The 15,231-nt window shown below is 31.0% G+C and overlaps 1 protein-coding gene across 1 annotated transcript in view; it reads left to right on the forward strand.

The window, feature by feature from the left end:
* The first annotated feature begins 300 nt into the window (after positions 1-300).
* LOC139849288 (uncharacterized) overlaps positions 301-15,231 on the forward strand; it is a 43,964-nt gene continuing 29,033 nt past the window's right edge. The window contains exons 1-2 of the mRNA XM_071838944.1: positions 301-781; positions 845-1,287. Coding sequence (XP_071695045.1) covers positions 301-781; positions 845-1,287 — 924 coding nt within the window. The remainder of the gene's footprint in view (positions 782-844; positions 1,288-15,231) is intronic.

Below are 15,231 nucleotides of genomic sequence, written 5' to 3' on the forward strand. Positions count from 1 at the left end.
GATGTTATACAACAAATGATTGAGAAATATTGCGCGGAAAATAAAGAAGTGCGGCTAAAAAATTGAGAAATATTGCGCGGAAAATAAAGAAGTGCGGCCAAAAAAGGCAACTGAAATTACATTTGCGATTGATAAGTTTGTGGAGCACATATCTGATTACCCAATCACCACACCACCCATTGTGCCTGCAACTTTGGGTGTGTATTTAGGGTTAACAGACCACTTGATTTTTTGCAAAGATTTGAAGGTGTTGTAAGCACGTATAATTGGGATGAGGCGGTTGCGTGCCACGTATTCCCAATGGTGTTGCAGGGATTAGCGCGTGAATGGTTTCATAATCTAAACGCAAGAAGCATTGCGGGATTTGTTGATCTAAGAGAAAATTTTCTGTTGCAATTTCAAAACTTGTTACCGCAGAAAAAGATGCATATTGAGTGCCATGACATTAAACATGGTTTTAAGGAAACATTGGGAAGTTTATTGACAAGGTACATTTATGAATGTCAAAAAATCCCAAATCTTAATGAAGATCAAAAAATTTCTGGTTTTGTGCATGCGATAAATCCGCAAAGGCACCCAACACTTATGCGACGCCTTCGCAGAGATGTTCCGCGTAATTTTTCTAAAGTTATGCAGGAAACATATGATTATATTCGCTGTGGTGAGGATAGTAATATAGTGCAACATTGCGGATGGGGCAAGGACAGAAATTGGCGTGATGATAATGACACATACCGTGATGGTAATGGGGATGGATACCGCGATTATAACCGCGGATCTGGTCAGCAAAGAAGGAATAACAATGGTGGAAATTGTCGTAATGATCGATAGCGTACTAATTTAGATGGCGAAAATCAAGGATATAATAATCGCGACAGGAATTACACGCGAAAATGGAATAATGATTCCTTTGCTGTAATTCAAACATTGTCCAATACGCCAAAGGAAATACTCTTGCAAGAGCGCATTGCTAAGGCATTTACAGACCCACCGCATTTGAGTGATAACAACAGGCGTGACAAGTCAAAATTTTGTATCTTTCATGATGATTATGGCCATGATACAAATAGATGTCGCGACCTTGTTGAATTAATCGCAGACGCGGTTTGGCAGGGAAAATTCAATCATTTATTAATTAACAAGGAAGCAAGCTCTACTGATGCAATCGTTGTACCCGCATTAGCTGCTACTCCAAAAACACCAAATTTTAATTCGGTGGTTCAGCAAGAGCGCAAAGCACCTGCGGTTAAAAACTTAGGTGCGAAGGTGGTTGGAAAGAAGGATACTGTGACGACCCGGAAATTTCTGACTAAATTTAAACTTTATCTTTATATTATTCTGACACGATAACAATGTTTGTTAAGTTAAATCTCAAGGATTTTAAACTATGTTTATACATTCATTTAAACCTCGACCAAATTCCAATGATTCACGAACCATTAAATGAACATATATGAATATGTATGTATATGTGTATATGTTATAAATTGAAAATGTCAACAAAGTATTTAAACGTATAATGCTTTATATGAACGTATTTGTTTCAATATGATTATCGACGTAATTAAAAAAATATATTAAATGATTGAATTATGATTACAAGTCTCTGTTGAGAGGTCCACTATGATTTGAGAAAATCTATTCCTCTTAACGATATTCGGAATAATTTATAAAGCTATTTATAATTAAAAATAAAAAGTGTCATTTACGAAAGTTAGACAAAAGCTAGTGGAGAATTGGTTACCATAATATTCTATTAATCTATTTTCAAACGTACAAAAACGTTTTCAGTTTAAAAAAACTTTATTATTAAAATGTATATAACTTTTATAAATATCTAGAATCACTTTTGACAACTCATTACTTAACCAGTATAATAAATATAACGATATTTATATATTATTTCATTAAATATATATAACGATTTAAATTAATATTATATATATTTATACGTGTATTATACATACATAGTTTTTATACTTTTACTATACTTTAACTTTACCTTTACTTTACTTTTACTTTACTTTAACTTTAATAATTCACTTTAATAATTCATACTTTAATAATTCACTTTAATAATTCACTTTAATAATTCATACTTTAATAATTCACTTTAATAATTCAAAAATCTATTATAAATAGAATTCAATAGGTTTCATTATTTCATAGAAACTTGAAAATATATTTCTCTAAACTCTCTCAATCGATTTACATACATATATATATATATATATATATACATATATATATATATACATATATATATATATATATATATACATATATATATATATATATACATATATATATATATATATATACATATATATATATATATATATATATATATATATATTTATTTATTTATTTATTTGCTCTGTATTATTTCAAGATATTATTAGTATACATAAAATATTACGACGGAGTGATGTCCGAGTGATTTCAAAATAGTTTTTTGAATGAGTCGAAGCTAAGGAAATTATGGGTTATAGCTATGGAGGTGATGGGTATGGTTTATGGGTATGCTCGTGAGGTCAATCTAGTGTTTATCATCTCCGTTGCGTCTACGTACTTTCCTACAATATTGAATCTCAATATTGATACGTGAGCACTCATAACTTAACTTTTATATATCAATAGTGTATCCCTGACTAGTGCTCGAGTATATAGGATTATGAATGCTTGTACATTCGATATTGTCCTTAGATAGGTTTGTTGAATCCTGAATTAGATACATATGCTACTGAGATAGGGTATATGATATGCATGTCATTGGAAAGCTAGCGAAAAATTAAGAACTTTTCATTTAGATATCGAATGGTTTCGATGAACGGATTAGAAGTTATAGTCAACTGAATTTTAGTATTATTGGTAAAATGATTATTATTACTATCGTTGTTATTATTTTAATAGAAATATCATTGTTATTATAAAATATCATTATTACTATTATGTTAGTATTATCATTTTATCATAATAACATTTTTAGTAAATATAAATATTGTTATAGAATAATAATAATTATTATTACAAAATAATACAACTTTTACTTATTATTATTATGATCAATATTATTTTATCCAATAAATAGGGGATACAAAGATATTTTTCACCGCGCGTAATATAATTACATTAATAATACTTACCACTATAGTTTTACGATATTAAGTAAACTTTATTTATTTTACTACTTAAGACATATAAAAGTATATTTTATCATATATAAACGTTAATATAAATTTTTATTAATAAATGACTTTTATTATTATAAAATCTAATAAATATATTTAAATATATAAAACGACTATAGTTAAGTAATATAATAAACACGTATAAATTTTAGAAGTCATTTTGGGTCAAGTTGACTTTTGTTGACTTTTGCATATTAGTCTCGAGCATTAGGATTGTGGTACACTATGACTTGACCAAAAATTGTTAGACAAATATTGACCAACATATAAATATATATTATTAATATAGGTTCGTGAATCCGAGGCCAACCTTGCACTTGTTAAATGACGTTATATGTATTTTTACTACGAAATACAGTATGGTGAGTTTCATTTTCTCTCTTTTATATATATTTTTGGGACTGAGAATACATGCACTGTTTTTATAAATGTTTTACGAAATAGGCACAAGTACTAAAACTAATTCTATGTGGGTTTAAACCAGAAATATACCCTTAGCTTGGTAACATTAAACTACTTGTCTATGTACGATAGGCGCGAATCCTAAAGATAGATCTATTGGGCCTGACAAACCTCATCCTGACTATGGGATGCTTTAGTACTTCGAGGTTATTTTAAACATGAAAGGACCCGTTCATATACATTATAAACGATTCACAATAGTTGATTACATTGCGAGGTATTTGACCTCTATATTATATATTTTACAAACATTGCATTCGTTTTTAAAAGACAATCTTTCTTTACATCGAAAATTGACAGGCATGCATACCATTTCATAATATCCACTATCCAACTATAAATTGATTTATTAATAATCTTTGATGAACTCAATGACTCGAATGCAACGTTCTTCAAAATATGCTATGAAAGACTCCAAGTAATATCTTTAAAATGAGCAAATGCACAGCGGAAGATTTCTTTAACACCTGAGAATAAACATGCTTTAAAGTGTCAACCAAAAGGTTGGTGAGTTCATTAGTTTATCATAATCATTTATTTCCATCATTTTAATAGACCACAAGAATTTCATTTCCAGTTCTCATAAATATACGTCCCATGCATAGAGACAAAAATAATCATTCATATGGTGAACACCTGGTAACCGACATTAACAATATGCATATAAGAATATCCCCATCATTCCGGGATCCTCCTTCGGACATGATATAAATTTCGAAGTACTAAAGTATCCGGTACTTTGGATGGGGTTTGTTAGGCCCAATAGATCTATCTTTAGGATTCGCGTCAATTAGGGTGTCTGTTCCCTAATTCTTAGATTACCAGACTTTAATAAAAAGGGGCATATTCGATTTCGATAATTCAACTATAGAATGTAGTTTCAATTACTTGTGTCTATTTCGTCAAACATTTATAAAAGCGCATGTATTCTCAGTCCCAAAAATATAAAGGGTAAAAAGGCAAATGAAACTCACCATACTGTATTTCGTAGTAAAAATACATATAACGTCATTGAACAAGTGCAAGGTTGACCTCGGATTCACGAACCTATATTAATTATATATATTTATATGTTGGTCAATATTTGTATAGCAATTTAGGTCAGGTCATAGTGTAATCCTATCCTATAGCTCGAGTCTGACTCTACAGTATAGTAACATGTTATATTACTCATGCTCAATTAAGATTCTAGTAAAAGGTGACGTGTGAAACAACGTAACACAAATGGTTTCATAATCATAAAATAGTATTTTAGGTTTTTTTTTTTTTTTTTTTTAGAAAATCAACACAAAAAGTTAACTGAAAAGTTAACAGGAAAAGTCAAAGTTCAAAGTCAAAAGTCAAAGGTTAAAGTCAAAAGTCAAAGGTCAAAGTAAAAATGAGGTCGCATGCAAATATGTAATAACTTATACAAAAATAATTTTCGGTCAAACATGACTAAACGGGCCACTTCAGCTATTTTTAGAAAAAGTATCGAAACTCCGATTGATAAACGGCCAAAGATAAAAGTTACACATTACCAAAAAGATTAAGCATAAATATTACAGAAGTAAACTAAACCTAGACAACTCGTAGTTGCCAACGCGTTTTCGGCGTTTCAAAGTTAATTTTTCAGCTTTAATAAATTTACAAAAGTGACCGAGTAGCCTACTTTGGAGATTTTTAGAAAATTCCTCAAAACTCGTATTGACAAACGGTCAAAGCCTGCAAATTCTCGTTACCACAAAGATATAACATGATTTTTGGCAAGAGTAAACACATATCAGACCGACCATGACAACTGATACAAAACTGACATTTTTAAATAAAAAAGTTTCAGCTCTTTTTAGAATTTTAAAATGTGACCAAACCGTCAACTTTGATGATTTTTAGAAAAATCGTCGAGACTCGAATTGACAAACGGCCAGAGTCGTTTTTTAGACCTTACAGCAAAGAATTCAGTGGTATTTTTTTTTATGTATGAAACAACGCAGATCAGCGAGAATTTCAGTTCCCGTTTCGACATTTCATCAAAATTTGCAAAACTTCTTTTGTCCATAACTTGACAACCGTTCAACGAAACGAGACGTGCTTTATATGAAAATTCATCTACTCGACGAGTAGAATCCAAATAACCACTTTTTATAACCCATAAAATTAGTTCACTAATTATCATCAGCAATTTTAATTACGAAATTAATTATGCAATTTGTTTATTTCATAACTTTCTAACCGTTACTTAGATTCAAGTGATTCTTAAACCAAAATTCAACTATTTTTCGCTAGCTTTCCAACGACATGCATATCTTATACCTTATCTCAATCGTATATGTAACTAATTCAGGAATCAACATAACCTATCTAATGGCAATATCAAAAGTACAAGCATGCATAATCCTATATACTCGAGCACTAGTCAGGGATACACTATTAGTATGTAAAAATTAAATTATGAGTACTCACATATCAATATTGAGATTCAATATTGCAGGAAAGGTACGTAAACGCAACGGAGATGATAAACACTATATTGACCTCACGAGCATACCCATGAACCATACTCAATCACCTCCATAGCTATAACCCATAATTTCCTTAATCATATCCCACTCGAAAAAACAACTTCGAAATCACTCGGACAGCACTCCGTCGTAATATTTTATGTATACTAATAATATCTTGAGATAATACGGAGTAAATATATATATATGTAAATCGATTGAGAGAGTTTAGAGAAAACTATTTTCAAGTTTCTATGAAATAATGAAACCTATTGAATTCTATTTATAATAGATTTTTGAATTATTAAAGTGAATTATTAAAGTATCAATTATTAAAGTGAATTATTAAAGTATGAATGATTAAAGTGAATTATTAAAATATGAATTATTAAAGTGAATTATTAAAGTATGAATTATTAAAGTGAATTATTAAAGTATGAATTATTAAAGATAAAGTAAAGTAAAAATAAAGTAAAGGTAAAGTTTAAGTATAGTAAAAGTATAAAACTATGTACGTATAATACGCGTATAAATATATATAATATTAATTTAAATTGTTATATATATTTAATAAAATAAAATATAAATATCGTTATCTTTATCATACTAGTTAAGTAATGAGTTGTCAAAAGTGGTTCTAGATATTTATAAAAGTTATATACGTTTTAATAATAAAGTTCTTTTTAAACTGAAAACGTTTTTGTACGTTTGAAACTAAATAGATCAATCGAGTCTTTATGAGATTCAATCTTCCACTATCCTTTGTCTAGTTCTCAATGATTTACAATTTGTTCATATTTATAAATCACTTTACCATTTTCCGAATATTGTTAAAATGAAAAGATTTCTCAAATCAACGTGGGCCTTTCAACAGAGACTTGTAATCATAATTCAATATATCTGATAATTCAATCATTTGATCTTATCTTCTAATTCCATTGATAAACATTTTGAAACAGATACAATCATATAAAGTATTTAATCTAATATTTTGTTTACGTTTCAAGTTATAATATATATATACACATATACATATATAATCATATTCGTTTAATGGTTCGTGAATCGTTGGAACTTGGTCGAGGTTGAATGAATGTATGAACATAGTTTAAAATTCTTGAAATTTAACTTAACAAATATTGCTTATCGTGTCGGAAACATATAAAGATTAAAGTTTAAATTTGGTTGGAAATTTCCGGGTTGTCACAGTACCTACCCGTTAAAGAAATTTCGTCCCGAAATTTGAGTGGAAAGGTCGTGAATGATAATAAGTATGTTTTCATGATGCATACGGGCTGAAAATTAGAGTTTTATCATCAGCGAATACTTTGGATAAACAATCCATTTATATGAAGAGTACGAATGAAGGTAACATAGAAGAGTGAAATGAGTAAGTGTAGATTCATCTTATCATTTGACGTAGATATGATTGATTCCCAGATTTTAAGGGATTTGAAGAAAATCTTCTTAATAAGATTTGACTCTCTGGTAATCAAGGGAATTAGGATCCGCTTTAAATGCGATCGTCCATTTTAATTATTCTGTCGGAGATTTTCTTATAAATTCACCTCATTCGTTTCCTTACAACTCACACCATCTGTTGATGCATTTTATGTAAGTCCCTAGACATCTACCCACGTCCATTGCAGGTACAACAGTTTACAGGCCACCATAATTGCTCGTTATTATCCTATCCGTGTTTGTATGTGGTTACAGGAACTGCAGGAATTAGATTTAGATGTTTGACTATGTTAGACTTAGTCAGACGTACGAGTGAAGCCTCACTAGTACGGCAGACAGGCTCATACGCATGGTTGATGCTGAGCTAAGTCACAATTACAACCTAAATGATAAGACACGAGTGAGTGATCACCCGTACGGTTGATGAAGCCAACTCGTACGTGTGATGAATGAATCGTATGGGTGTGTCAACAGCAGGGGTATATAAAGTCTTATGTTCTTCATTTTAGGTTAAGCCTCTCATTTGTTACACACACTCAGATCTAGTGAGCTCCTTCGATTCTCTCTCAGTCCAAATCACCCAGGTGGTGAATAATAGCTCTAGGTGTTGATCTAATCACACTTGATTTAGTTGTGGTTTGACTAAATTAATCAAAAAAAAACTTAACCTATTCACTAGAGGGTTTGATTCACTTATTCTGCCATTGTGTGAGTTAAATCTGTTGATTTCTAAGTTCCTAGTCATGTTTCATCACCTTCTATTCTTTCCCCCTCAACTCATATTTTAAAGTATTCATCAATATGCTCCATCCAGTTCTGATTCTCGATATACTTCTAACTTTCATATCGGTCATTCTTCTTTTTTTCCTCTATTGCCGGAAGAATCTATTTACTTCTACTATACTCTTGGATTTATAGTGTTCCTAGTTCTCCCGTGTCTTTATATTGCTATATGCATCGATATATATGCTTTATAATTTCTGGTTTATCGTTGGGCTTTATATGTTCCCTTATATTTTAAAGTCTCTGCTTCTGTCTTCTATAATCATTATCATTCATAGTTAATGCTCTCTTTTATTTGCTACAATTTATACCCCAATTTCTATTTTGGAGTTTTGTCCTTTCGTTTCTTCTTCTTGCGATTAAGCACCGCTTGTAATGGTCCAGAATTCACAGATATGAATTTCGAAATGAACATTGTTAATGTTCTAGGAAGGAAATTGTGATGGCATGATCTTGACTTGTCAAATTACTAAAATACCTTGGAAAAGGCCGAATCATCAAGAAATATTTTCTTGATATTTTAGAGGTTAAATATAATACAAGAGTCGTATAACATAACACATGATGATGTTATGATCTGTGAATCATCACGTTCCATTTAGAAACTCAGCATAACTTACTGTAATATAATCACATTGATCAAGTGTCATTATATTATACTAATTCATGCTTCAGTTCCCAACACTACTTCAAAATATTCCTATTTTAAACTTGAATGTTTCAGAATTTAGAAACTAAAATAGTTTCTTTTATGATGTAATACAGATAGCGCGAAGAGGTAAATGATTTCAAATAAGAAAAATTAAGAAAATATCTTCAGAAATATGGAGGATATTTATAATGAAATATATGATGATATTTTAGAATTTCTAATATCAGAGGATGATGAAGAATATTGTCCGCAGGGGTTTAGAGTCAGGAGCAAGGTATTCATTAATGACTTCAGCAGATACTGAATTATTTGGATCCTTTGAAGTCAGGTTCAGTCTTTGTAATTTGTTCACAACCTCCTTCCTACTTTGCTCAATCCGTTTTCCAGTTCCAAGACTTTTCTTTTTCTGCGCTTTGCCAGCACACCTATTCATTATCATCAAACTTTTACTGTTAAGGTCGTTTATAGTTTTTTTTTTTGCTGCTTCATCAGTATTTTTCCATTTTCGGAGAACCAATTCGTAGTTCGAAGTGTTTTTCAGAATCTTCACATTCAAATTAAGTCCAAAAGATAGACGTTATATATACACATATAACTGTTGGCGTAGACATGCTGCGAGATTTCAAAATACTGATTGCTAATTCCCAATGATTCGTATGGAAATTCTCATTACAAGATGCGAATGAGTAAATGATGGGGTTTCAATGAATAATTATAATGACTTTTTGGAGAGGCTAAAGTCAAAGGGTAATGAAGTTGTTGATACATCTGTTAATAATGTGGTGGAATGTAAAAGGTTCCTTGGTAACGATGGTGTATATCTCAAGGTTATAATAAGGTTAGTCTGACTGAAAAGTCGAAGTTGACTTGCTGGAGCTGTGACAAAACTGGCTACTTTGAATAGGAGTCGCAAAGTTATTTTTGCTAATAAATGCTAAAGAATCTGACGAGGATACGTTGTTTAAACTTTTACTTTGGTTTCAAGAGTTTTTCGGGTACATAACTGTGGGTAACATGTGGTTGGATCATCATCTCGATTGCTCATCATTCGAAGTGTCTTCAGAAATTTTTGAAGAGTTTGAACACAGATTGTAATCATTAACATACATTTGATGTTCTAACATAGTTTTGAATTCAAAATATAGCTTGTGAAAGATGTAAGGATCTAAGAGTGATGATTTTGGTCATATCTCAAGTTGAATTTTGAGATTTCAAAATCAGAATATGTAATTAAATTTTGAATGAGTATGGTTGTTTTGATTTCTATAAAAGAATGTATATTGTTTTGAAAGTAGGGAGTATAATGGATGATTTGCTGAATCAGATTCGAAGAATGTAATATATTAATTGTGAATTTATATATCTCTCGGGTATTACCTACCCGTTACAAAAAATTTCACAATTAATATTTTGTACAAAAGAATTTTATTACAGTCTTTATGAAAATATATATATGTATATTTTCTTCTGATGTAACATAGATTTAATGAGTTAATGTTAAATTAAACTCATTTTATTTACGGTTGAAACTAGAATTGAATAATCCCTAAAGGCTTTAAAAAGTACATAACTTTTACGCAGTATTTCTTTAATAACATTGAAATTATGAATCAATACTTTGTTATTTGTTGATGTATGATGTTCAGTTCGTGGAATTCTTGTGAATTTCGCAAACTACGAATGATGTTATCTGAAAAGTTTCGGGTACATCGATGATGAAAGTGTAAAATCAAATATATACTTGATTTATTATGAATTGGAATTTGTTGAATTGCGACAAAGATTGTAGTTAACGCTGGTTAAGTTGCGGCCGAAGGACGTACATTATTGCATATTTGTAATATGAATTAACCGAGTAGTTAAGATTCACACACAATAGCTTAGCACGGAAAGATTTATTTTTATTTCAAAATATATAAAATATACCTATAATTTCTTCAAAGGGAATGAGTTAATTCTTCATAACTCGTTGATACAATATACGGGTTATTGATTCGTAATGATGTCCATAGTGATTCTTGAGCTGACGGAGTTTGTAATGTTATAGGTGTTGTTGATTCTGATGTTGACTATACTGATGATGCTGGTGACGCTGACGGTACTGTTGATGCTGTTGGTAAAACAAGTTTAGCTTGTTAATCACACACCATTTTTGTCAGGGTTTCTACTATTCCTTCTATCATTTTGGTTCGCTTTACTGATTTATGGTTAGGGCTAGATTAGATAATCTCTAAGACTTTAGAGATTACATAATCTGCGCGGAATGTTTATCCAATGAAGTTATGAATTAATACTTCGTCGGTTATTGTTGTTGGTATTCCTTGGTATCTACAGGGCGTATGACATTGGTGCTCGTGGGACAGAGTGTAAAGTTGAGGTTTACGACGTGGTTGTGGTTAGGGTGGTAATGGTACTATTGGCGTTGATGATGGTGTTACTGGTTATGTTGCTGATGCTGCTGCTGGTGTTTGTAATCTCTTCACCATATTCTCCAAAGCCACTACCCGAGCGCGAAGCTCGTTGACTTCTTCTATTACACCGGGGTGATTGTCGGTTCGGACGAGGGGATAAATAAAATCTAAAATTTGATGTAATATATAATCGTGACGAGATACTCTGGAAATGAGCGAGAAAATGGTGTTTCGGACAGGTTCGCCGGTAAGTGCTTCAGGTTCTTCGTCAAGAGGGCAATTTATTGGATGGAAGGAATCACCTTCTTCTTGTCTCCAATGATTGAGGAGGCTACGAACCCATCCCCAATTCATCTAGAATAGGTGATGACTGATTGGTTGATCTATTCCGGTCACACTGCTTTCGGAGCTGGAGTGGGATTCCATTTCAAAATCCGAGGAACTTGAATTAATGATGAATTCCATTTCGTACGATTGAATAAGGATTTTTTTTTTCGATATGAAATGATTTTCGGTTATCGGATGGTATTCTAATTACATAGAATATCCATATATATAGAACAAAAGATTTCGTAAATTACGGAGGAATTTACGGGATATATCAGGCAACGTTTACAGTAATAGATACGATAAGATATGATTTAGCAGATACGCTAAGATATGAATTTTTGTCTATACACTATTCATGCAATCAATGCAGCAAGACGTGTCTTAGACTAAAAATGATAAGCAGGTAATTTCATGAGGATGATAAGTAGTTAATTTTTGACACAAAATGATAAGCAAAACTATTGACATGCAGACACGGTCGAAGTTCAGACTCACTAATGCATCCTATCGACTTATCTGTTAGACACACTAATGCAGACCTGGTTCGCTAAGACCACCGCTCTGATACCAACTGAAAGGACCCGTTCATATACATTATAAACGATTCACAATAGTTGATTACATTGCGAGGTATTTGACCTCTATATTATATATTTTACAAACATTGCATTCGTTTTTAAAAGACAATCTTTCTTTACATCGAAAATTGACAGGCATGCATACCATTTCATAATATCCACTATCCAACTATAAATTGATTTAATAATAATCTTTGATGAACTCAATGACTCGAATGCAACGTTCTTCGAAATATGCTATGAAAGACTCCAAGTAATATCTTTAAAATGAGCAAATGCACAGCGGAAGATTTCTTTAACACCTGAGAATAAACATGCTTTAAAGTGTCAACCAAAAGGTTGGTGAGTTCATTAGTTTATCATAATCATTTATTTCCATCATTTTAATAGACCACAAGAATTTCATTTCCAGTTCTTATAAATATACGTCCCATGCATAGAGACAAAAATAATCATTCATATGGTGAACACCTGGTAACCGACATTAACAATATGCATATAAGAATATCCCCATCATTCCGGGATCCTCCTTCGGACATGATATAAATTTCGAAGTACTAAAGCATCCGGTACTTTGGATGGGGTTTGTTAGGCCCAATAGATCTATCTTTAGGATTCGCGTCAATTAGGGTGTCTGTTCCCTAATTCTTAGATTACCAGACTTTAATAAAAAGGGGCATATTCGATTTCGATAATTCAACCATAGAATGTAGTTTCAATTACTTGTGTCTATTTCGTCAAACATTTATAAAAGCGCATGTATTCTCAGTCCCAAAAATATAAAGGGTAAAAAGGCAAATGAAACTCACCATACTGTATTTCGTAGTAAAAATACATATAACGTCATTGAACAAGTGCAAGGTTGACCTCGGATTCACGAACCTATATTAATTATATATATTTATATGTTGGTCAATATTTGTATAGCAATTTAGGTCAGGTCATAGTGTAATCCTATCCTATAGCTCGAGTCTGACTCTACAGTATAGTAACATGTTATATTACTCATGCTCAATTAAGATTCTAGTAAAAGGTGACGTGTGAAACAACGTAACACAAATGGTTTCATAATCATAAAATAGTATTTTAGGTTTTTTTTTTTTTTTTAGAAAATCAACACAAAAAGTTAAAGTTCAAAGTCAAAAGTCAAAGTCAAAAGTCAAAGGTTAAAGTCAAAAGTCAAAGGTCAAAGTAAAAATGAGGTCGCATGCAAATATGTAATAACTTATACAAAAATGATTTTCGGTCAAACATGACTAAACGGGCCACTTCAGCTATTTTTAGAAAAATTATCGGAACTCCGATTGATAAACGGCCAAAGATAAAAGTTACACATTACCAAAAAGATTAAGCATAAATATTACAGAAGTAAACTAAACCTAGACAACTCGTAGTTGCCAACGCGTTTTCGGCGTTTCAAAGTTAATTTTTCAGCTTTAATAAATTTACAAAAGTGACCGAGTAGCCTACTTTGGAGAATTTTAGAAAATTCCTCAAAACTCGTATTGACAAACGGTCAAAGCCTTCAAATTCTCATTACCACAAAGATATAACATGATTTTTGGCAAGAGTAAACACATATCAGGCCGACCATGACAACTGATACAAAACTGACATTTTTAAATAAAAAAGTTTCAGCTCTTTTTAGAATTTTAAAATGTGACCAAACCGTCAACTTTGATGATTTTTAAAAAAATCGTCGAGACTCGAATTGACAAACGGCCAGAGTCGTTTTTTAGACCTTACAGCAAAGAATTCAGTGGTATTTTTTTTATATATGAAACAACGCAGATCAGCGAGAATTTCAGTTCCCGTTTCGACATTTCATCAAAATTTGCAAAACTTCTTTTGTCCATAACTTGACAACCGTTCAACGAAACGAGATGTGCTTTATATGAAAATTCATCTACTCGACGAGTAGAATCCAAATAACCACTTTTTATAACCCATAAAATTAGTTCACTAATTATCATCAGCAATTTTAATTACGAAATTAATTATGCAATTTGTTTATTTCATAACTTTCTAACCGTTACTTAGATTCAAGTGATTCTTAAACCAAAATTCAACTATTTTTCGCTAGCTTTCCAACGACATGCATATCTTATACCTTATCTCAATCGTATATGTAACTAATTCAGGAATCAACATAACCTATCTAATGGCAATATCAAAAGTACAAGCATGCATAATCCTATATACTCGAGCACTAGTCAGGGATACACTATTAGTATGTAAAAATTAAATTATGAGTACTCACATATCAATATTGAGATTCAATATTGCAGGAAAGGTACGTAAACGCAACGGAGATGATAAACACTATATTGACCTCACGAGCATACACATGAACCATACTCAATCACCTCCATAGCTATAACCCATAATTTCCTTAATCATATCCCACTCGAAAAAACAACTTCGAAATCACTCGGACAGCACTCCGTCGTAATATTTTATGTATACTAATAATATCTTGAGATAATACGGAGTAAATATATATATATATGTAAATCGATTGAGAGAGTTTAGAGAAAACTATTTTCAAGTTTCTATGAAATAATGAAACCTATTGAATTCTATTTATAATAGATTTTTGAATTATTAAAGTGAATTATTAAAGTATCAATTATTAAAGTGAATTATTAAAGTATGAATTATTAAAGTGAATTATTAAAATATGAATTATTAAAGTGAATTATTAAAGTATGAATTATTAAAGTGAATTATTAAAGTATGAATTATTAAAGTTAAAGTAAAGTAAAAATAAAGTAAAGGTAAAGTTTAAGTATAGTAAAAGTATAAAACTATGTACGTATAATACGCGTATAAATATATATAATATTAATTTAAATTGTTATATATATTTAATAAAATAAAATA

This window comes from Rutidosis leptorrhynchoides, chromosome 5 (assembly GCF_046630445.1).
Source record: "Rutidosis leptorrhynchoides isolate AG116_Rl617_1_P2 chromosome 5, CSIRO_AGI_Rlap_v1, whole genome shotgun sequence".
In the NCBI taxonomy this organism is placed as follows: Eukaryota; Viridiplantae; Streptophyta; class Magnoliopsida; order Asterales; family Asteraceae; genus Rutidosis; species Rutidosis leptorrhynchoides.